The sequence below is a fragment of the Colletotrichum orchidophilum genome, assembly GCF_001831195.1.
Source record: "Colletotrichum orchidophilum strain IMI 309357 chromosome Unknown Scaffold_4.1, whole genome shotgun sequence".
NCBI lineage: Eukaryota > Fungi > Ascomycota > Sordariomycetes > Glomerellales > Glomerellaceae > Colletotrichum > Colletotrichum orchidophilum.
Genome location: NW_019172960.1, coordinates 556,863 through 579,695, shown reverse-complemented (window position 1 = coordinate 579,695; position 22,833 = coordinate 556,863). Strand labels below are relative to the sequence as shown.

The 22,833-nt window shown below is 50.1% G+C and overlaps 8 protein-coding genes across 8 annotated transcripts; 3 read left to right on the top strand and 5 right to left on the bottom strand.

The window, feature by feature from the left end:
• Positions 1 to 450: 450 nt before the first annotated feature.
• Positions 451 to 1,212, top strand: CORC01_00834 (uncharacterized protein; the record flags this gene model as incomplete). Its single annotated transcript, XM_022612490.1, has 1 exon — positions 451 to 1,212. The coding sequence occupies one exon, from the start codon at positions 451 to 453 to the stop codon at positions 1,210 to 1,212; it is 762 nt and encodes a 253-aa protein (XP_022481107.1).
• Positions 1,213 to 1,480: 268 nt separating this feature from the next.
• CORC01_00833 (uncharacterized protein) lies at positions 1,481 to 3,217 on the bottom strand (the record flags this gene model as incomplete). Its single annotated transcript, XM_022612489.1, has 6 exons — positions 1,481 to 1,729; positions 1,780 to 2,109; positions 2,162 to 2,410; positions 2,473 to 2,803; positions 2,866 to 2,991; positions 3,054 to 3,217. 6 exons carry the CDS (start codon positions 3,215 to 3,217, stop codon positions 1,481 to 1,483), a joined length of 1,449 nt encoding a protein of 482 aa, XP_022481106.1.
• A 928-nt stretch (positions 3,218 to 4,145) lies between these two features.
• Positions 4,146 to 5,264, bottom strand: CORC01_00832 (polyketide synthase; the record flags this gene model as incomplete). Its single annotated transcript, XM_022612488.1, has 1 exon — positions 4,146 to 5,264. One exon carries the CDS (start codon positions 5,262 to 5,264, stop codon positions 4,146 to 4,148), a length of 1,119 nt encoding a protein of 372 aa, XP_022481105.1.
• Positions 5,265 to 6,420: 1,156 nt separating this feature from the next.
• On the bottom strand, positions 6,421 to 7,618 carry CORC01_00831 (TOXD protein; the record flags this gene model as incomplete). The annotated part of the gene is made up of 3 exons (XM_022612487.1): positions 6,421 to 7,080; positions 7,137 to 7,266; positions 7,329 to 7,618. The coding sequence occupies 3 exons, from the start codon at positions 7,616 to 7,618 to the stop codon at positions 6,421 to 6,423; spliced, it is 1,080 nt and encodes a 359-aa protein (XP_022481104.1).
• Positions 7,619 to 8,214: 596 nt separating this feature from the next.
• Positions 8,215 to 14,334, top strand: CORC01_00830 (polyketide synthase; the record flags this gene model as incomplete). The annotated part of the gene is made up of 5 exons (XM_022612486.1): positions 8,215 to 8,762; positions 8,827 to 9,340; positions 9,394 to 9,517; positions 9,568 to 9,680; positions 9,733 to 14,334. The coding sequence occupies 5 exons, from the start codon at positions 8,215 to 8,217 to the stop codon at positions 14,332 to 14,334; spliced, it is 5,901 nt and encodes a 1,966-aa protein (XP_022481103.1).
• Positions 14,335 to 14,681: 347 nt separating this feature from the next.
• Positions 14,682 to 15,926, bottom strand: CORC01_00829 (uncharacterized protein; the record flags this gene model as incomplete). The annotated part of the gene is made up of 4 exons (XM_022612485.1): positions 14,682 to 14,981; positions 15,043 to 15,228; positions 15,279 to 15,562; positions 15,632 to 15,926. The coding sequence occupies 4 exons, from the start codon at positions 15,924 to 15,926 to the stop codon at positions 14,682 to 14,684; spliced, it is 1,065 nt and encodes a 354-aa protein (XP_022481102.1).
• Positions 15,927 to 16,548: 622 nt separating this feature from the next.
• On the top strand, positions 16,549 to 18,444 carry CORC01_00828 (cytochrome P450; the record flags this gene model as incomplete). The annotated part of the gene is made up of 5 exons (XM_022612484.1): positions 16,549 to 16,932; positions 17,001 to 17,100; positions 17,166 to 17,234; positions 17,297 to 17,890; positions 18,020 to 18,444. 5 exons carry the CDS (start codon positions 16,549 to 16,551, stop codon positions 18,442 to 18,444), a joined length of 1,572 nt encoding a protein of 523 aa, XP_022481101.1.
• A 542-nt stretch (positions 18,445 to 18,986) lies between these two features.
• Positions 18,987 to 21,421, bottom strand: CORC01_00827 (uncharacterized protein; the record flags this gene model as incomplete). Its single annotated transcript, XM_022612483.1, has 9 exons — positions 18,987 to 19,215; positions 19,268 to 19,752; positions 19,817 to 20,023; positions 20,085 to 20,099; positions 20,168 to 20,414; positions 20,483 to 20,504; positions 20,565 to 20,862; positions 20,920 to 21,285; positions 21,338 to 21,421. 9 exons carry the CDS (start codon positions 21,419 to 21,421, stop codon positions 18,987 to 18,989), a joined length of 1,953 nt encoding a protein of 650 aa, XP_022481100.1.
• Between the last annotated feature and the right edge of the window lie 1,412 nt (positions 21,422 to 22,833).

Genomic DNA, 22,833 nt, shown 5'->3' with positions numbered 1-22,833 from the left:
GGTGTAGCAGGTAACTCCACCTATCCGTGAAACCCGATCCCGGTTGGAAGGAATAAACTTCCGGTTGCTGTTCTGAGCTCCATTAGCCCTTGAGATGTTCACAACCGCGTTTTACTACTTTAAACCTCGAACCATAAGTCATTCCACCAAGGCCCCAGAGGGAGCTTGACAAATTTTCCAAAACTTCCGCACCCATATTGTACAAGTGAACCCAGTCATTGACCTTACGTGGTACATGCCCCATGTCCGTTACCACCCGTAGAGCCCAGACGCCAAAGTAACCTGGCGAGATCGTCAGCTTCGGACAGCAGTACCACACAGAGGCTGAAATATTGACCTGTTCTTGCTTCGAGATCAAAAATTTCTTGTCGTTCCACGGGCAGATTCAAGACTACTTTGCTTGCAACGCACCGGTCCATTTACTCGACTCTATCAACTTGGCACAAAACAATGTCACCCACCACAGAGCCGAGCAACCCAGCGGAAGAAAGGCTGTTATCCTCCCGATCTAGCAGCTATGAAAATGACATACTGGAGGAAATCGCTTCCAAACAGGCGCTAGACAATTATCCCAGGGGGTTCCAGTGGAGAAAGGTCTTCCAGGGAATCATATATTCTTTATCGGGAGGCTTCATGGTGTTTTTGTTTCCGTTGGCGGCATACCTCCTGGAATCGCGCACAAAACTGTCCCCAGTCGTTCCAGAATGGAGTATCACCGACAATGGTCAAAACTTTCGCGCCTGGGAGCCCTCTTCAGCCTGCGGGAACACGCCCGAGAAGGCCCGCGCAGCAGGATGCATCTACGATGACGTCCTTCTTCACTGGATGCCGTCACGATGTTCGTCGCCGGAACTCATTGACGAATTCGAACACGTATGGCCGTGGAAGTTCTTCAAAGACCAAAATGCCACCCAGCCAATTACCCTAGCTCAAGTCATGGAAGGCACGCAGGATATCAAATGGGTGTCTATGGATCTGCACCGTTGGCATTGCGTGGCAACATGGAAGATTCTGAGCAGTGCTGCACGATGGAAAACGACCGTTCCGGCCTACGCCATTAACTGGAATCACTCGGTTCACTGTGCGGATCATGTATTGATCAACATGCATGCCGAGGATCCTTTTGCTATCAACTCACATCTTGACATTGAGTACACGCCCTGCGTGACGCTTGCCGAGGACAAATCATTAGAGAGGGCAAGAGAGTGGTGATGTTTACTATTTGCATATCTGTTCGGGACGCATACCTACATGTAGGCATAGGTAGGCACCGCTAAAATCAAGTAACGGAAAGACTAGTATAGCTCCACCAAGTCACAAAACTTCTCTCAAGTCTATCATAGGACGTAAGAACAGTTGCATATGTCATTCACTCATTACAATTAGCGCGTGTAAGATGTAAGAAAATGATTGAGAGATATATCGTACATTGACTAGCGCAGACCATTCCAACACACTACTGTCTGAATCTGACCATTCATCAGAAAGTTACGGTGAACTTCTCCCTGGCTGCCTTGCCATATCTCTGCAAAAGCAAAGGCACCGGGCAGAGCAAAAGTGAGATGAAACCTAATAGACTACTTCCCCAACCGAGTCCGAGCTGATTGAACAATGACTCGCCCGCGAGTGGCAGGAACGCTCCAACAATGCAGCGGAAGATGGTCGATGCTGCAATCGCAGAAGCGGCATAGGTCGTGAACGCGTCAATTAGGTATGTGTGCAATGGCATCTGGTCGCTTAATTAGATTAGTAAGTTGTGAAGTCTACCGTAAAACTCACCATTATCAGTATCAAGCCAGCGCCGAGGAGCGCAGTGCCAATGATGGGCAGTATCCAGTGCAATTTGTACTGGGCAGTCCAGCCGTAGAAGAACAGACCCAACGGGGTAAGCAGAATCGACCTGGTCATAATAGGAAGTCGAAACTCAGGCTGACGGTGTCCATCACTGTGTGCTGTTCTCTTATTGGCCATACGGTCGTTGAAAATTGCGTTGCATATATCTCCCACGCTGAAGCCCACGCCTAGTCCGAGATAAACTAAACCGACTGTGCCTAACGAGAAACCGTACTCTGACGTGAAAACTGAAGTGAAGGTCGTTAAGAGTATGTACTGCTCGTCGTTAGACTCACTATACGTATGATGAGAGTTCATTTCGGCTTACCATATACCCGTACGCCAAGGCCAGGATTGCTGAGAGCACGAGCACAATGGGGCTTAAGAAGAACATCTTGACTGGCCGAACTAGTGCGTTGAGCAAGAGGGCACCGGGGCTCAACGCAGATTTTTCGCCAGAAGCTGCGAAAGAACTTTCGGGATGGGCTTTCCTGAGCGCCACAGTCCGCTGATGAAGTAGTCTTGGAGGATATGTTTCATACAAACATAGAAAACATATCAAGGTGAAAACACCAGACTGTTACAGCCTCTTGTTCAGTGAAATGTAAGATATTATGATATCCATATTGCCAAACTTACAGGTATTGCAGTGATCCAGAAAATCCACCGCCAGCCAAGATCCTGCGAGATATATCCTGCCGCAACAGGTCCAAGGGCTGGTCCGAGGATTGGACCGACGAAGTAGATGCTCACCACCAAGCCGCGCCGCTCCGGCCGGATGAGATCCGCTATGGTACCGCCACCAATGGCAAGTGGAGCTGCGCCCGAAGCGCCGGAGAGGAAGCGAAAGATGATGAGGGTTGGCAAGTTTGGTGACACAGCGCTGAGGATGCTGAAGAGAGTGAAGAGAATATTCGAACTGTGATAAATGGGCAGTCTCCCATAGAGCTCAGATAACGGAGCGAAGAAGCTGACGAGAATGGCTTGATTAGCGCAACAATGCTCGTTCTGTGATTGATAGGATGCAATTACATTGGACCAATTGCGTATCCAAAGACGAAGATGGACACGATGAATGATGAAAGGACCTTGCTGTCACTATGGAACTCGGCCATCATCTCCGGGACCCCGAGGGCACACATGGCTGACGCGATGGACCTACGGAGTCATCCATAACCAATCAGCGACATAAGATCTTCATCTCGTCAAGTTTCACTTACGCGATGAAGGTCAACCAACTGACTAGTCCTATGTTGATGCATTTTCGAGTCATTGACCAATTCAGGGGCATAGTTTCGTCGTCTTCTCCATTCCAGTCAACCAAGATATCACCATCCTCATCTCGTCGCTCGGCCCTAATTTCGACTTGTTTGTCAGTGACCATTCTTGAGATCGGAATTCGTGTCATAAAATTCATTAGTGGTAACAATTGTCGAGTCAAAAACTTTGGCTAGATTTGAGAGGCGAGCGCAAGAAAATGCTCCAACATTACTCAATACACACTCTACTTGGTCTGCGTTCTTACGTATTATCGATGAAAACGGAGTACCATGTAACTCACAACCATCAGTGACTTTGCAGCTCCATTCGAAGTCTAGCAGCGTTGGGGAAGAGAAAAAGTGATCTGAAACTTGACCTCTCGCACGAAGTTGCGATGAAGTCACCCACATCACGACTTGGTAGCCTTTTGCTCATCCCAGATATTCTTCCCCCATCCTGTTTCGTCTCGACCAACGGACTTACGATGAAAACGAGCCGAAAGAAACTTTTAGTTGCCCGATTAGAGTTACTGTGTTTCCGCCTGCCACAAGTCTATTTCGTGTAGAGACGTGCCTATGTGCCCCTTAGGGAGGAGCATTTTCCGCATTGGGTGTCCTGAGGACCCGTACAGGGTCATAAGGCGGAAAGTATCACCTCCAATGAAGAATTTAGCAGAAGCATATTTCGAGGCGGAAACTCTTGAAGAGGATTAATATCCAAACCACGTGGGAATTATCTGTCAGCCAGTTTCTAATTAACCGTACATCCCGATTTCTATGATAGCCTCATTCAAACTCGAAACCTTATCACCGACTTTTCGGCATTGTTCCGGTTCGGCAACTTCTTTAATATATTACGTTGAGCCCTACTTGTGGAGCTTTGACTTCATAATACATGCTCAAAGACGCCGCTATCGAAAACACGGCTGGGTCCATGTCGGCTATCAAGTGGCGTGATCTATCAAACTTGGAGTACCAGAGATGAAGGTGAAGATTCGTCATTGGAAACCAAAATCGAACTCACAGGCCCTGTACCATGGTCAATACATGTGATCACGAGCCTGGCACCATCGCCAGGAAAACTCTCTGCAGCCCAGAGTCCCGCAAGTCCCCTCCAGTCCAATCAACATAATCAAAGCCGGCTGCCATGAAAGCATCCCGCCATACCATCTCATCCGCCGTCGCATGCTTTCTCCCGTCGCTGAATAACCACCATCCCTCAAACAGTCCAAACACAAAATCAGCCCAGCACAAACGCTCCTGCACCTCCATCACCAGCGCAAACCCGCCAGGTCGTAGAAACTGCCGGGTGTTGGTGAGCGACTTCACCATGTCGGGGGTGGCGTGGACTGCGTTGACGGCGATGACTACGTCCTGCGTACCCGCGAGGTCTACGGGCGGGGGCTTCTCGATATCGTGTGTTCGGTAGTTCATGAACGGGTAGTCTTGGAACTTGCGCGCGGCCTGAGCAATGAAACCGGGGGCTATATCGGTGAAGGTATACTCGACGGAAACTCCCGATCGAGTAAGCAACGGGGCCAGCCATTTGGCTGTACCCCCTGTTCCAGCACCAAGCTCGAGCATCTTGAGCTTGGAGCCGTGGGGAATGGTGACAGTTTTGATGAAGCGGCTCATGAAGTCCTCCATGAGCTTTTGAAAAGCCTTGCTTGGATGCGCTGCACCGTAGATATCTTCGAGATACTCGCGCCCCTCTGGTGACCCAAAAATCGATCGGACGCCATCTGTGCGGCCCACGTAGATCTCAGCGAGGTTGTTGCCGGCATGAGCCACAAGCTTGTTCAAAGATATGTAAGTTGGGAAATCGTTGAGAATTTGCTCAAGCGTTTCTTTTGGATTTCCAGTAGGAATTGGTGTTTCGGTCCGGATGTATGAGTCGCCCTCCTGGCGGATGAGGCCTGCATCTAAGAGCATTTCGTAGCAAAAGTCAAGTTGCTTTTGTACGTTCGCGACACACTTGATCGGTCTGAGCTTCTGCCCTGGCTTCGTCCTCGCAATATCGCACCGCAGCTTTTGAAATGATTTGATGACCAATAGGACAATGAAAGATTTTTGTCGTGAATGAACGTTTTCATAGTAGCCGGCAAATCCACATTCGGTAACAATCTTGTCCGTGCTGTTTCTTGTTTCGGTGAAGGATGCCACGGCGGCCATTCTGTCTGGTAATGAATGACTTTTACAAAAGACTGCGTCGTCGATGAGAGGAATCAAGCTGACCTTCCCTCAGTTCTATGTGTCTCATTCAGTCTGTGAGTCATCTAATCATGGACTTGACCTGGAGACATCGATTGGGAGTGGCTGTAGGAGGCGATAATCACCCAGCCCCGGAGTTGCAGAGCGCGATGGCCACTAACTGTGAAGAGGGGCCACTGCCGGTCCGGCTCGGAGGTCTCCGATAACATTACTTACTCGCGTTGTATCCCCTTCTGTTTGGGGGAATGATGAGTACAGAGCAGTTGCATCACTGGGAGTTCAAGTTCGCATGATTACATGGGCGTATTTCTCATGAAAATCTTTTTCCATTCAACCACTCCAGAATATGTCTGAGGCTGGCAGGGAGTTGAAGATAAAGTACGGGGATTTTTGATTAAGTCTGAGTAAGCACATGCAGCCAAAGCCAATGCAGTAGCTAGTGCCACTTAATTTCTCCATGCCTTGTCTTCACCATCGTGTTTCCTCTTCTCTGTTCCTCTCTTTTCACTCTTCCGTTACGCCTTGATCGGATAAATCTTTCTTTCATGCTTAATTGTTCTCAGCATAGGGAGACTGGTCTAGCTTTGAAATATCGACTTCCCGCCCAAGATGGAATGATGTTGATGTTGACTCCGTGTCACGATGTGGCTTGATCTCTACGGTATGGTCCTAACGTTGAAGCCCCTATGCATGTGAGGCCTGTCGAAGTCTCTCATATCTCTCATTTCATTCACGTCCTGGTTTGCTGCCCTGCGACAACCGAGTCCAGCGTACTATAACTTGGGTGGGCTTACCGATTCCGAGGCGACGGACCGCTCGGTAACGGATTTCGGCGGAATATGGAGGGGCCCAGCGAGAGTTCTTTCAGGCGGTTTAATGCCCGAGTCAGTCATCGCCGCCCTGTTGAATTACTCACTTTTGCGCGGCTCAGAACTCTCTGCGTAATCGATGCTTCTTGAAGAAGTGAAGGAGGGTTATGCATGTTTAGACTTTGTGCAAAAATGACAAAATTTGACCAAGATTTGAAACTCAGAAACTCAGAATAGTGGCATGTTTTCTCATAATACTGCTTGATCCGGTACAGTGAAGAATGACGTTATTGTTAAAGTATCTGCTCTTATGAGCCGATCGTGTACACCAACTTTCCGGCGCTCACATTTCCCTGCTTGAGGTACTGAATGCCATGAAGAACACCTTCCAATCCTGCGCCACCTTGATTGACAATCTGCCTTGCAGGCCGAAACTTGTCGTCCTGTAGCAATTTCTCACTTACGCCCCAGAACATTTTCCCAAATTTGTAATCGCCGAGCCTTGGCTCGATGACGGTCTCTTTCTCAATCGTCTCTCCTAGAATCGTGTAACCCAAAGTGGTTGAGCACTCAATCTTCGGGTTCACCTTCTTCACAATGGAAGGGACCAGATACAACAAGCTGCTGTAATGTCCTCCGCGCATCGACATAGCCGCAGCGCAAATTCGAGCAGACTGGGCTGTTGCGATGCAGTCCCAAGCGTGCCTCAACCTCCCCTTGGTGAAAGTCTTGACCTGCTCAGCACAATCCTCTGCTTTGTAGTCAACGCAGAAGTCAGCCCCCAATGACTTGACATAGTCGAAATTCTTCGGTGAACATGTCACGATAACAGTGCAGTTGGACATCTTGGCAAATTGTATGCCCATGATGCCCGATGCAGTGCTTCCGCCATAAATGAAGAGGGGGATCGGCTCTGGAGATGGCTTGGTGGGGAGGGGCAATTGCAGAGACTGGTAAAGACCTTGGCCCTGCAAATAGTTTTAGCAAGAACCTTTTGGGAGCAAGAGAGAATCAAAGCGCTGACCACTGCCACCAGTCCAGAGGTGATTGCCGCCGCCTCCATGTCATCTACGTGACCCGGAATCTTCATCTGCAGGCTCCCCTTTGCAACGAGATACTCTGCAAATGCGCCGTCTTCTTTTTGTCTTACGTTCCTATGAGATAGTTAGAGGCTGCCTGCGTTCTAGTTTTCCCCGTAACAGGTGAAGCCACTTACGAGCCATTAACAATTCCGAATACTCTGTCGCCAACCTTGAAGTCTTTCTCCACTCCATTGCCAACCTCGACAACGATACCCGCATACTCTAGGCCTGGACGGGTGCCAGAGGGGTTGCCCACCCACATGAAGTCGATGTGCTTCCAGTCAGAAGGATTGATGGCAACCGCTGTAGTCTTCACCAGGATGTATCCGTCACGCAATTTGGGAAGTGATGATGTGGTTATTGCCGCTTTGCCACGACCTTCAATTATGATGGCCTTCATGTCATTAGGGACAATTGAAGCCATATCGTATTGGAATGGACAATGTTTGTTGACTTCAGTTGTCGTAAAACTATCAATGATTAGATGGATGTCTTCCAAATCGTACAACACGCACCTCTTGCTATTGACGATATTGTATGAGACCGCATGCATAAGTGATGTGGAAATTAGATTTCGTCTATCCAGGAAGATCACCTATTCAGTCGACCTCCCCATCATTTCGGACTGCTGAACAGCCTGCCATTGAGCTTCTCGGACCGGAAATTGTACAGGGATCGGGCTGCCATGGGGTGTTTACATAGTCTTTGGTCAGCCAATCATAGGAAACGGAAGCTATGCTCATTCTCGGACTTGAGAAATAGACTTTCGCAAAACTCGGATTCAACCAGACTGGCAACATAGCAGAAGCGTTCAGAGATACCGAGATCAACTCCATTTCAGCATCGTTCATCTCTTGTCAAGAAGCTCTACATTAGCGTCGAAGTAACTTCGTTGGGTCTGTAACCCAAACTATAATACTCAGCCAAATTTTCACAATATCCTTTACTAGGCTGGCATTTGACTCTCACTCAGCAGGCGTCAGTAGGCCCATACAGTCCCTTCCTATCAGATTTTAGACCATGTCGCCAAAGCCGGGCGCCGCCACTCTTTCGTCCGAGATGGAGACCTCCGACCCCATCGCCATCGTGGGAATGGCTGTGAGGCTTCCTGGTGGTGTGAAGAACACGGAAGACTTCTGGAACCTGATGATGAATAAGCAAAGCGGTCTCATCCCCATTCCGAAAGAGAGATGGAACAGCGAAGGCTTCTACAGCCCAGTTGCGAAATGGGGAACGGTTCAGAATAAAGAGGCATACATGTTCAGCCAGGCCGACAATGACCTCAACAAGTTTGACGCGTCTTATTTCACGTGTGGCGAGAAGGAGATTGAGCGCATGGACCCCATGCAGAGACAACTGCTGGAGATTGCCCGCGAATGTCTCGACAACGCCGGCGAGACTAATTGGCGCGGCCAAGAGATTGGGTGCTATGTTGGCAACTTCTCATCAGACTGGCAAGATGACTTGTCAATGGACCCGCATGCTTCAGGTCTATACCGAGGATCTGGATACCTCGACTTCCTACAACCGAACCGCGTGTCATACGAGTATGGCTGGACTGGTCCAAGGTTCGTAATAATCAATCCGACTAAAGGCAAGAGAGGTGTTGTTCAATGACTCACATTCCTCTAGCATGCTTGTTAAGACTGGATGCTCTTCATCCATGGTCGCCTTGCACCTCGCCGCAGAAGCTGTTCAAAATGGTGCTTGCAAGTCAGCCATGGCTCTTGGGTGCAACCTGATTACATCAGTCATCACCTCCATCGTTTTCACAGAAACTGGTGTCTTGTCTCCCAGTGGCAAATGCAAGACTTTTGATCTGCTTGCCGACGGTTATGGGCGTGGTGAAGCCGTCAACGCTGTCTACGTCAAGAAACTGAGCGACGCCCTGAGAGACGGCAACCCAATCAGGGCCATTATTCGAGCGAGCGCTACCAACAACGATGGCCGGTCCAACGGTATCATGAGCCCCAACACATACTTACAAGAGGCCTTGATTCGCAAGACTTACGAGAAGGCTGGTCTGCCATTTAACAAGACCGCTTTCTTTGAGTGCCACGGCACCGGTACTCCCACAGGTGATCCGCTCGAGGTGGCGGCCGTTGCACGTATCTGGAAAGACCACGATGGTATTATGATCGGCGCTGTAAGTATACCATGGCTCTCAGAGTACTTGTGGCCTTCTTCTGACGTTTTCAGGTGAAACCAAATGTCGGGCACTCTGAAGGTGCAGCAGGCTTGACCAGTGTCATCAAGGCAGTTCTCGCGTTGGAAAACCGAGTGATTCCCCCAAATATTTATATGGAAAACCCTAACCCAAGGAGTATGTCTCTCTAAACAAAAGTTCACCTGCACATACTGACAGCTATTTAGTTCCATGGGAAGAGGGGAAGCTTTCTGTTCCGACCGAGCCAGCTTTCTGGCCAGAAGATCGAGACGAACGCATTAGCGTCAACTCCTTTGGTGTTGCTGGGTCTAATGCTCATGTAAGATCACAGTCTCTATCCGACATGAAGATTTCGCGCTCACACTCTCAAGGTTATTCTCGAGTCATATGAGGGCTGGCAAAAGTTGCAGGATGATGCCAGCTCAATCAGCTCCGACTCCGGCGTGAGCGTTCGCTCGCCCGGGCAGCGACTGCTGTTGTTCTCTGCTGCTCACTTGACTTCGCTCGAGAAGCAGGTAGATCAACATAAGCAATACCTGGAGACAAAGAGTGCTGATCTGGACGATCTTGCTCACACCCTGGGCCAACATCGCGACCATCTCAGCTGCAGAGCCTATGCTATTGCGAACGAAGAGGGCGGCTTCGACCCCAGCAGTTTCAAGCGCAAACCCATCACTGCCCGTCGGCTCATCCTTACATTCACGGGACAGGGCGTACACTGGGCTGGTATGGGCAAGTCTCTTATCGAGACCAATGAGGTGTTCAGAGACTCTATCCGGAAACTAGATGTTTGGCTTCAGTCGCTTTCCGAAGAACACAGGCCCAGCTGGACCTTGGAGCAGGAACTCTCCATTGATGACGAATCCAGCAGGGTTGGCCAGCGGGGATACTCTCACCCCTGTGCGACTGCTGTTCAGATTGCTTTGGTCGATGTTCTGGCTAGCCTTGGGGTGCGTCCTGATGCCGTTACTGGCCACTCCGGGGGGGAAGCTGCTGCCGCGTATGCCGCAGGCAGTGTCACTGCCGAAGCAGCCATGGCCGTTGCCTACTTTCGTGGCTGGCTCTTAGTCAATGGTGTAGTTCCTCCTGGTACTATGGCTGCGGTCAGTCTGGGACCGAGGGAGGTCGAGCCATTCCTGATCCCTGGTGTTGTCATTGGATGTGAAAACAGTCACCTCAACTCCACCTTGTCTGGTGACCCTGTCTGCATCCAGCATTGCGTCGACCAGATCATGCGGCGTCACCCAGATGTCAAGGCCAAGATCTTAAACTTGGAGACATCCTTCCACTCTCCATGGATCGAACCTCTAGCTGGACCGTATGAGGAACTTCTCAAGCCGTACCTCGCCGACACTAAGGCTCCGATTGTGCCTCATTTCTCCAGCGTCACTGGTGTCGAGATGACCAAAGCCGACTTTGGAGCCAACTACTGGCGCAGAAACTTCGTCCAGCCTGTACTTTTCAATACAGCCATGCGGGCTATTCTGAAGAGCAACAATAACAACCTGTTTGTTGAGGTTGGTCCACACCCGGCTCTTCAACGTCCCATCAGTGAGATTCTTCGGAGCGTGCCCGAGTCTTCTTGCGAGTATATCACAACTCTTCGTCGAGCTGAAGACACCACCTTGTCCATGCTTCGGCTAGCAGGTGAGCTCTTCTTGCAAGGAGCTCCGGTCGACACGTCCACGGTTATCGCCGAGGGCAGAGTTTTAACCGACTTGCCGAATTATCCTTGGCTGCATGATGTGACTTACATGGACGAGCCTCGCAATCCATCCCGCTACAAGCAAAGAAAGCATCCTAGACACGTCCTCCTCGGTGCCAGAGTTCTTGAAGGCAATGACATCGAGCCCGCGTGGCGAAATATGCTCGACCTCAAGGAAGTACCTTGGCTAATGGACCATATCGTTAACGGTCAAATCGTCTTCCCGGGCGCTGGCTACATGGCCATAGCCGGAGAAGCAATGCGTCAGGTGGCCAATGGCTCGGATGCCTACACTATTCGAGACATGTCAATCACTACGGGTATGACCGTTCCTAAGGAGAAGAAGATGGAACTGTACACCCGCATGATCCCCGAAGACAAGCCCAGTGCCGAAGGCCAATGGTACAACTTCAAGATTATGTCTTGCGATGGGCATCACTGGGTCACCCACTGCTCTGGCTTCATTCGCTCCGGCGCTGAAGCGGACAAGACCTCTATTACAAGCGCTCAGGCAGATCAAGAATTCGCCCGCGAGATTGAGGCTCAAGGCTGGTACAAAGCCGTCAAGGCTGTCGGGATTGACTGGCAGACTGCCTTTCAGGGACTCGAGCAAATCACCGCCAGCCCGGTGAACAGGGAGGCCACCGCGACTGTGTATGATTTTGAAGACACAACGCACTACGCCGCTCACCCGACGCTCCTAGATCAAATGCTCCAAATCAACCTTGTAGCGCAAACGCATGGCCAGAAGCGGCGTTTGGACAGCATCCTGCTTCCCACCTTCATCTCACGGCTTGGTGTTCTTGGAAGTCAAGACCTGTGCATGAGAGCCTATGGCAGTATCCAGGAGGGATCAGAAGGCATGACTGCCAACGCCGCCATCTACACAGAGGAGGGCAGGCCTACTGTGTACCTTGAAGGTCTATCTTACTCGAAGCTACCTGTTGCGAAGCGTGAGGAAGTTCTACTCGGAAGCACCTTTGAGTGGAGGAAGGATATCACCATGATGGAATCCGTTGCAGAGATGGAGAGCGGTAACCTGGACTTCGCCAAAGACATCAGCGAAGCAATCTTTCTACTCGGCTTCAAGACTCCGGACTCAAGGGTCTTGGAGATTGGCTCCGGATCAACTGACATCACTCGAATTGCTCTGGATGCTCTGCAACCCACGGAGCACAAGCGTCTTTACTCCGAGTACACTTATGTATGTACATCGGAGGAGAAGGTTCAACGAGTCACAGAGGCAACTGAGGATCTAGGGCATGAGAACATCTCTGTTGTGGATCTCGAGCAGCTTTGCATGTGCAACACGGCCGATGTCGTGCTGTTGCCGCTCTCGATATTGTTATCAGACGACCGCTTCCTCCTTGATGACTTGACGGAGTTGAAGTCTTTGCAGACTGTGGGAAGTCGCCTTATCGTTCACGACTCCGGACTTGTAACGGACGCCATCTCCAACAGCGACCAGATCAGTAAGAGGTTAAAAACCTTAGGCTATGTGCTGCATTCCCAAATAGCTTCTGGTCTGATCCTTGCCGAGCCAACGAAGCGCACTGAAATGGATAGAAGCACAAACATCACCATTCTAACACATGACACAAAGGAAGGGAACCATTTAGCCAACGAGGTGCAGTCTCATTTTGAGTTGAGGGGCTTTACTGTCGAAGTCTCTCACCAAAACATGGGTCCGTCTGATGGCTCTCTCATCATCTCGCTTCTGGATTTGACTGGGAACACCATCTACGACTTGGCCTCCGAGACTTTCAGGCCATTTATGGATAGTCTATGCAACCTGCGCGGCTCTCTCATCTGGGTCATCCCCACAGTCCATGGCGCTTGCAAGGATGCGAAGCCTGCCATGATCCAAGGCACTGCCAGAACCGTCCGCATGGAGAACAAAGCAGACATCACTCTAGTCGAGGCCGACGATCTTTCGGTATCGAGCAGCGGTATATCAAAGGCTCTGTACAAGATTGTTCAGAGTCTACCAAACCGTCGCAAGGGAGGAGACTTGGACGCTGACTTTGACTATGCTATTGTGGATGGCCAGGTTCATATCCCTCGCATGTACTGGTTCGGGTTATCGGAACCCCAAGTCACCAAGGCCCTTCCGTCCACACAGGACGCCCCCATGTTCCGGGATGATGTGTCTTATCTCCTCATAGGTGGGTTCGGTGGCCTTGGTCGCTCTTTGGCAACTTGGCTGCTCGAACATGGAGCTCGTAACCTGGTCTTCCTCTCGAGATCCGCTGGTAGCATCGACAACGAACCGTTCGTGAAGGAGCTCGAGAGTTACCCCGGCTGCATTATCAAGACGGTTTCTGGAGACGTCAGCAGCTCCGATGATGTACTCAAGGCCATCAGTGAGGCTCCCATGCCAGTTGCAGGAGTGATGCAGCTATCTCTTATCCTTAAGGATAACTCCACTGCCGAAATGACGTGGGAGGAGTGGAGCGGAGTGGTCGATCCCAGAGTCCGTGGTACCTGGAATGTCCATCAAGCTCTTTTAGATGCGAATGTTCCGCTGGACTTTTTCGTTATCTTTGGTTCTGGTGGTGGCCATACTGGTTACTATGGCCAAGCCAACTACAGCGCAGCCAATACCTACCTCGACGCTTTCGTCGAGTACCGCCATCATCTTGGTCTTCCTGCCTCAATAATCGACCTCGGCGTCGTAGGTGACGTTGGATATCTTCTAGAGAGGGATGACCTTTATGAGGGATTCAAGAACGGTGGGTTCTTCTTCTTGAAAGAGCAGGATGTTCTCGACTCTACCGCTATCGCCGTGGCCCACTCCTCGGGCGGGCCGTATAGCAGCTTTTGTCTGGGAGGACTCTCCGAGAAGCCGTTGTCAGACCCCTCTAACCGCGTCAACTGGAAGCGAGATGTCCGTTTCGCTCAGTCCCACTACTTTCACAAGTCAAGCACGTCAACCTCTGCAGAGGCCCGGGTGAATGACGAGGCCGAGACGTTCATCTCGCTCGCCAGGTCGGATCCGGCTACTCTCCGAGACAGCGCGACGGTAACGAGCCTTGCCCGCTTTATCAGCGCCACGCTCAGCCATCTGATGTTGAGACCTGTGGAAGATTTTCCTCTTACTGAGAATTTGACTTCGATTGGGTTAGACTCCATCATCTCCATTGAGTTGGTGGACTGGATTCATCAGCAGTTCCACATTGGTCTGACGTCTATGGAAGTTACGCAGTGCACTTCTCTGATGCATCTTTCTGAGAAGATCATTGAGGAAGTGATTGCGTTTTGTAATTAGGCGGACTTTCCTCATAGTGCCATGCAACGGTCATACCTCCACTTGATAGCATTTCTTTTAGAGTTATTCGATTAGCGTTCTGGGTCACTGCATGTAGAAATCTTCTCTGAATTCGAATTTTTTTTCCAAAACTCCCCGTTTAATCAATATGCATGAAGTTCAACCCGATTTGCAAGGGTCTTTCTATCTCATCTGAAGCTTAACCCGAAGGGACCGAGTGTGCTTGCGTAAAAGAAGGCTGACACGATACTTCCATATCTCACGATTCAAAGGTCTAGCAGCGACTCTTTACTAGGAATGATTTGTTGTTATTATAATTACAGCTCACTATTCTCGTAGCCTATGAATTATGCTACCGAGCTAATTGGTCTCATCTCTACGAATTCTTCTTCGTCAAGCTCTCTTTCATCAAGTGAACTTTGCTCCAGTACTTCATATCGACCTTTTCGTAGCCAGTTCCACTCCTTTGCGGAAGAGACAACGATGAGACTCGTGACAACGCTACCTATCCCTACCAATGCCAAGAAATTGATGTGAGAATGCCAAACAATCCAGTCCAGTAACAATGCCCATCCGACCTGAGAGTAAATCATGATCGTAGCAGCAGACGAGGCGTCGTTTGCTATGCCTTGCGTAAGAAGATACTCCTAAAGGTGTCCGTGATATTAGTCAAGGGCGTAGAACGGCTGTCCCGTTATCGTAACTTACCATTGTAAACCCGAAAATGCCCAGGGGCACCAACTTGACCCACGACAAAACCGTTGTTGTGAGGTGAACGCTGTCCATCAGAAGAAATGCCACAGTTGATATCGTGACGATCGTCCAAGCAAAGTACATGATGCTCATCAAAGGGTGCGTACGTGTGCCAATAGAGCGAATCGCGGTAAGCGCGACCTTGGAACGAGTTCAACTTGAGTCTCACAAAAGGAGGTTTGTAAACTTACGGCTCCGCCACAAACGCTTATCAAGCCAAACCCGAATCCCATCATCCTACCCTTGGTGCTGCCATCAGCTATGGACTGGGCAGCGTTGGCGAGTGCTGGCTTAGAACCAAAGAGTGCGTCTGGTTGGACGACGAGTATCACACCAAAGAGCGCCACAAAAGCCCCGATGCGGTCAATCACTTCGAAAGTGCCGTAATCCAGATACCGAATGAATATCATGGCAGTGAGCGGTCCCAGGAAGTTCAACGCCGTTGCCTCACTGAGCTTAAGGTACATTATGGAAACTGAGGGATAGCGTGTCAACAGCTTGATCTCACCAAAGAATCATTTCACGATGCGGTATGTCATCTTACAGTAGAAACCAAAGGCTCCGAAAACACCGGCTGCAGCTCTCAAAGCCAGCAGCCATCTCAATTCTGGCGGGCCCCATGGAAATGTGGGTGCTTTTGTCAACCAGAGATAAAAGGTGCATGCAGTGCCCGTGATGAGGAACCGGACGAAGAGAACCTGGAACGGATGGACAGGATCTTCGCCCGTCTCAAAGAACTTGGCAAACCCGTTTAGTGCCGCTGCAGAAAGTTGGGATGCCAGCACCAGCATCGACGACCTATGCCGGTCCAAGAATGAACGACTCAGGCCTTTGTCCATGTCATCGAGCCTAAGTGAGAGGATAGTGTGGTTCGTAGAGATAAGGATGTCTTCCCCGGCCCAAACTCAACCCAGAGATCTTTCCACAAAGTTGCTTACTGTGTTCCGTAGGGTTCCTCATTGTTCCTGCTCCGAGGACACAAATGACTCAAAGCCCCTGACAGTCTGCAACCAAGGGGCTGATGGCATAAGGTTTCGGAAACGAGCCCCTCGCGCGTGAAACACGACCTCGGCGCGACGCGATCCCTGGCGCTGTCTGCTCCGTGCGGTGACTTGTGAACCACCCCGGCTCCGCCGCTCGGACCGAGCGACTTGAGCTGCAGTAAACCCAGCCAAGTCTGCTTCCTAATCTAGGTGGTCAACGAAAGAACGGCAACACGTCGGCGACTCGGAGCCGAGAATGCGGCTTGGGTCAGCTTGGGCTCAGAGTTTGAAATGGCTGTGGATGGAAATAAGGTATTACTTGGTACGGTGAACGGGAATGGTCATCAGATGAGCCCTCCTTCGTCCTGCGCCACGTTTGCTTGGTTTAACAGAGTCTGGAAACAGCGGTAACCATATGCTCCTTAGTGGTTTTCCTAGTACTCAACAGTGAGAAAGTGACGCTTCAAATTATTAGACAATGGCTAGTTACCTCAACACCAACACGCGAACAACGCTCAGCCCACCCCGGCCATCATGGGTCGACTTGGGCCATTTCGGGCTGCCCAACTCGATGGAGGCCACCGGCTATGTACCATACCTGATGGCTATTATTCTGGTAGCCTCAGCAATGGCCGTTTCGCTACGTAGCAACAAGTTGTCTACGTTTCCAGTTATTAATGCTTCCAAGAACGAGTATCTAAGAAGCGGAAGGGCAATGTTGGCCAGGGGTCTGAAGGAGTTTGGCGGAAAGCCTTTCAGAGTGAACACCGGCCTTGGTGGCGGAGTCATTATACTCGATCACAGCGTTATGCCGGAAGTCCGAAATGACGTCCGTTTTGATTCAACGAAATTTCTGCTTCAGGTAAGATTGACTGCAGATTGGCGTTTTTGCTAAGAATGCAATCATTGACAGGTGTGCAATTCTTGTAGTACTGGCAAGCGGGGATCCCGGGATTTGAGCCTTACATTGCTCTTGGGACTGAGATTTTGCACAATGTAATCAAATGGAATCTTACACCTGCTGGTATCGGTGCGTTGAATTCATTCTGGGGTTGTTTCTGAGCAGAGTTCCTAATTCTCAACTACATGCTCTAGCCAAGCTCAACAAGCCGTTATCTGATGAGGCGAACGCTGCCTTGAGAGATATTTTGACAGACGATGAAGGTTTGTTCCACTCAAAAAGTCTTGCTGGATCGCAGCGATTTCTAACATCGATTCCTCGTTAGAATGGCATGAGGTTCTCCTCGGCGATGTTATCATCCGAATCGTTGCACGAGTGTCCTCCGTCATCTTTCTTGGTCCGGAGCTGTGCCGAAACCCCGACTGGCTGAAAATCACAGTAGATTACACTAACAAAGCAACAAATGCAGCCAAGGTTTTGCGGCGGTGGCCTGTATTTCTCTATCGCATCATCCACTGGGTTCTTCCCGAATGCCAGGAAGTTCGTAGTATGCTAGTGGAAGCTCGTCAAATCATCGCGCCAATCCTAGAGAAACGCCGTGTTCAAAAGGCGGCAGATCCTAATCTGGAATACCACGATGCCTTGGACTGGTACGAGACCGCAGCAAAGAAAATGGGCGTTGACTATGACCCCGCGGATCAACAGCTGGCACTCAGCATCTCTGCAATTCTGACTAGCAACGACCTCATGTCCCAGAGCATCATGGACCTTTGCAAGCATCCGGAGATGTTCGAGCCTCTTCGGAATGAGATTCGGTCTGTTCTTGGGGACGGTGCGTGGAAACCTACCAGTCTCTACAACACAAAGCTTCTGGATAGCGCACTCAAGGAAACCTTGCGCTTGAAGCCTGTTGCAGCCGGTATGTTTCCCGTTTCATGAGCCCAGTTTCCATGTCAGGATCATCCGGACAATTTTGGTCACTGTGGGAGAAGCCAATCAAGCTTCAGGATTAATAACCACGGGAAAATTGACTAACACATTTCAACAGTGGGACTCGGCCGCAGAGTCATGGAAGAAGTCCGCCTCAAGGATGGCACAGTTCTTCCCCGAGATTCTGGCATTGCCGTCAATGCTGAAAAGATGTGGGACCCCGAGATCTACAAGAACCCGCGAGCATATGATGGATACCGTTTCCTGCGACTGCGGGAAGCTTCTGAACAGGGAGAAAAGACCTCGCAGTTGGTCAGCACTTCGCCCGAACACCTTGGTTTCGGGCTCGGCATCCATGCTTGCCCCGGTCGGTTCTTCGGCGCCAATACGGTGAAGCTGGTCATGTGCCACCTGTTGCTCAAGTACGATATCGAGCTGGCGGAGAATGCAAACACCAATCCTCTTGAGTTTGGGTTTTCTATGCTTGCGAATCCCACTTCAAGGGTTCTCGTCAGGCGCAGAAAGGAGGAGGTGAACTTCTGAACGGAGACTTTCATCCACGTATTTAGTCAGTATTCACTTCGATCCGAACAGTTTCCGTCGGGATGGAACGAAGAGTTGCAGGGACAGCTAGCAAGGAACCGTCTCCACGGGAGCGGCAATCAGCCTTTGTCAGCTTGGAAGTGTAAATCAACTCTTGTCGCGAATACAATGGGCCCATGATTTGTTTGATTTTCAGCCCTTCTTCGAGGCCAGAAGGCAACCTCAGTCTGATGTCAAGCTGACTGCGAGTTCGAGCCTCAAATATCCTTAGAATCCAAATGGTAAATGCTACAGCCACAAACCTTTTCCGACCATCCCTTACTGCCCAGCAAACCCTGGTGAATATATGCCAATAGCCAAGATCTTCCCTTCAGCCCACAGCCTCCTCAGCAGCTAGCTGAGCGGGCCGCCCCTGAACTTTAATCAAGACTTTAAATCCTATTCATGCCGAATAATCAATTGAGAAGCTAACCGGCCCAGACGTCATTGTTTTCATTCCGGTTTCGCTTCTTGCTTGCTCGCTATACTTTGTCTCAAATGTGTCACTTTGCCCTTACCACCTGAATCAGCTCGAGATAATGGTCCATCAACGAGGCCTCGTCACTATCCAGGCTCAACCTGCCAAATAGACCTCCGCAGATAGCAAGGTATGACATTGCAGTCTTACGATTTTCCTTTTCTCCGTTGATCAGGTGATGAACAATTAAACAAAGTGAAACCAGAAGGAGCTGTCCCATGTGACCCCATTTCATACTTGAAGATCCAATGTCTCTTTAGGTGCAAGAGGTTAGCCGCCGAGCTCAGCTGCGGGCGCAAGACGTACCTTTCAAGCCCCTCTTCCCAGAAAGTTCCGCTATTAGCCAACTTTATAACAGTGAAGGCCGACTCAACACATCGCTCGACACATCTCTCCCTGGTCTGCTCGGCAACACCGGACGAGTCCGCGTCATCCGTGGCAATCGGCGATATCCAGGGGCAGTGAATGAAAAATACGGCCCGATGATACATGCAGAAGACACGGAACGCCTTCCGCAACTGCCGGTCGTTCTTTATACTTTGCAGTACCTTGGCATTGTTCGCTTCGTTCAGAGGCGCCGGCAGGCCACCGATCCACTCATTGAGCACATGGCAACTGGCCTGAAGTCGGTCACGACGATCATATGTTGATGCGGACTTGTTGAGTGCTCTTGGGCTGTATTGAAACTTGAGGACGGAGTGCAAGAGCTCGGAGAACGTGTATGACACAGCAACCATGTCATCCCCCCGTTCGAATGAAGGAAATTGTATCCCCCAGCCTAGGTCGAGGATCTAGTGAGCATGTCAGTGTGAGATTCCTGATGGTGGTTCAGAGTCGAGTCATTGACAGGCTTACCGGGAGCATCCCATGGTGGATTGCGTAGTCGGTCTCAAGGCTGTAGAGAAACCAAACGCCCCGTTGAGCCTGCTCTTGATCGTGTTCGCTCATGCTTGGTTGCTGGCCTCTTGCTGCGTGAATGAGGCGGAGGTCACGCGCACAACATACCGCCGCTGTGATTTTCTCCCAAATTGAGTTTTCTTCGCACACATATGCGATGACTGCCTTTTTCGAGTTAGTTAGATTACAGGAAAGGCAGATGATTGCTATGAACTTCGCATCATACCATGACCAGAGTGACCTAAACAACGTATTCGTGAGCGAGTTGCCGAGATAAAATAATATTAAATGTTCTTTGGATAGACTGACCTGAAATTTCATCAAAGTACTTGGAAAATTTTGGATCTCTTTGTAAAGCCGTAAAACTGCGGCGAGGCGTTTTTGAGCTCTGGATTCCTCTTCTCTTGTCGGAGATTCTCGACTCCGTAGACAAGCCGTGTGGTACCCAACAGCCACAATAGCTTCCGCGAATACTGAAACCAATCTGGTAGGATCAGGTTCTCGGGATTGCTTGATTACTTTCTCAACGGCGGCTTTCGTCAAAAAGTCTGCAATTCTGATTCGTAGTCAGGCAACTTTAGCTCGACACAGATCCATCCGAAGTTTTCGACTACGATCACTTACGGGCAGCAATCGTCAAAGCAAGCTGTAAGAGCCATGTCAGAAGCGGTAACATGAAGTCATTGGGTTTTCGAATACCACTCACCATCGCAATACCACGAAAGAGCAGTATCAGTCTCGGGAAACTTTCTAGTCCAATCAAGTGGACCATCGTCGGCTACTGAGACTGGACTGTCGCAGAGAACGCGCCGCAAACCTTCTACGATCTTGATCGTCTCATTGCTCTGGCTTTTCTTGCTTCCCCTAGAGATGGATTCCGGAAGCCCATACAGGTTTGCGGCGGAAAAGTCGACGTGCACAGTAGCATTTTTCGACGTGGGAGACTTATCTTTCGAATTGAATGCTGGCGGCGGATTCTCCGTCGCTTCCTCAAAATCGAACAACTGCGCAGTGTCTAAGTCATTGGCGTACCTGAATTGGTCGTGCTCACTTCCACATACCGTGTTATAGTCTGGAGGGCTTGTCGTGTCCGGCCTATCGCGAATTTGACATTCGTTTGGCAATGATGGAGCAGTGATTGGAGACTGAGGAAGTGGCTTGATGTTGGATGCAGTGAAATCAAAATTGAACTCTCCAATCGAAGACTGGCAATCAGAGGGAGTTGTGTCCAGAAGCTCCATGAGCTCGTCTTCCCCTGGCAATGGTAAATCCAAGAGATTCAACCGGCCATCATGCCGCAAGTCCGGGTATGACTCCGGCATGGACAGATGAAGCATGCAGCTAAGCTCATCAACATCAACCTTGCCGCCATTGTTCCCAGTACCCTCTGTAGAGTTCGGCGTCAGCAGAGCGGTATCGCGGGGCATCTGTTGCCAGGCATCGTAATCGGGGACGTTTTGGTCTGTGTTGCTTCCCAACCTGCGAATATTTGGCGTCGTTTGGCTGCTTGTTCCCGGCGCGCTTGTCCTCCTCGGTCGAGGCGCCAGTGGGGGGTAATAGCATGCTTGTCCGTTACGCTAGGTAATACTGTGAGCTCGGGCTATGTGTTGATGTTGCAGGATGACGTCTTCATACCTCGCAATTGAGGCACGGATCGGCACCGTCACCTTGAAGATGTCATGATGAGGTCTGTTGAGAACAAATCTGAACACTCACAGCGAACCTTCCTAGACCTGCAAGCTTGACAAGCGCCTCTACGACGTGTGATTCGACGCATGTTGATAGCCAGAGTTAGGTTCCACGTGGGTTCCTCCACGCCTCAAGAACTAACACGGGACGGTAATGGTCGAAGTTTAGCAAAGCGTCGGCAGTCGTTGTAGATAAAAGGTCGAGCTGAATGCAAGATAAGCTTGATCCATGTAAGTAGTGCCCCTCCCTGACCAACGGACGAATCCAAAAACCTGACTCAGAGTTTCGTCTGAAAAATCCCGATTTCGTCGTGGCTTGTCTATAGAATGCACTCCTTCAGACCGTGTCATTTTTCCGACAAGGTCTGTGTTAGTGACAGTGACCCTGCACATCCCGAGTGGAAGAATCCAGACTCCCCAAGCTTCTCTAGGATGACAGCAGATCCAGAAGAATAAGACTGTTTCAAGCGGGACCAGCTCTACCAGAAACTCTCAACGGGACAAACAAAGCAGCAAGCCGTATTGGATGTCTCGGATTCGTAATCTCCTAGCCGATGAAAGTGATTCACACAACTGCTCTTTAAAGTTTCCTTCCCTTTGGGTCGTTGCGCAAAAGCAGCGATGTGCCATTCGTTCTATGTAGGACGTGTTCATCACATCAGACGAGCTTAAGCTTTGTGGATGACTCGCCCAGTCTGTTCAAAATGGCTAGGCTTGGCCCTCTTGCTTCCATCACCAGCAGGGTTGGAATTAGTCAGACTGAATTTTATCACTGCCGTGAAAAAAAATCTTAGTCAAACATACGAATAAAAACAAAATCAAACAGAATAAGAAGAATAAATTAATTAGTTGCAACAGTTAGATTTTAGTCAGCTTAGTCAATGTTTTGTAGCTTAAGTGATTTTATTCGCCTACGTACCTAGTCAGACTATATCCGTTTAGTCAAACAGTCAGTGATCGAACTTCCAACCCTGCTCACACGAGTCCCCTTCAAGGATGGGGTAAAATCGCGCTCGGGGCATCCAGATCCGTGTGCCACAAGTTCACTGACTTCGCCATTACCCGCTCACACCTTGCTTGCCGAGTTCAATATCTTGATTGCCCTGCCGTCAGACAGAAGCTACAAGCTTCCTGATTAGCTTCGATACGCTTCCAAGGCAGCTTGGGCTAGTTCCGTTCGTAGCATCGTCTTTCTGAGCTAGCCATCGGCCAGACCTGCAGACAGTGCCTTCGGGCAGGCAGGGTTTGGAAACATGACCGCAAACAAAGTTCCACTAATTCGAGTGT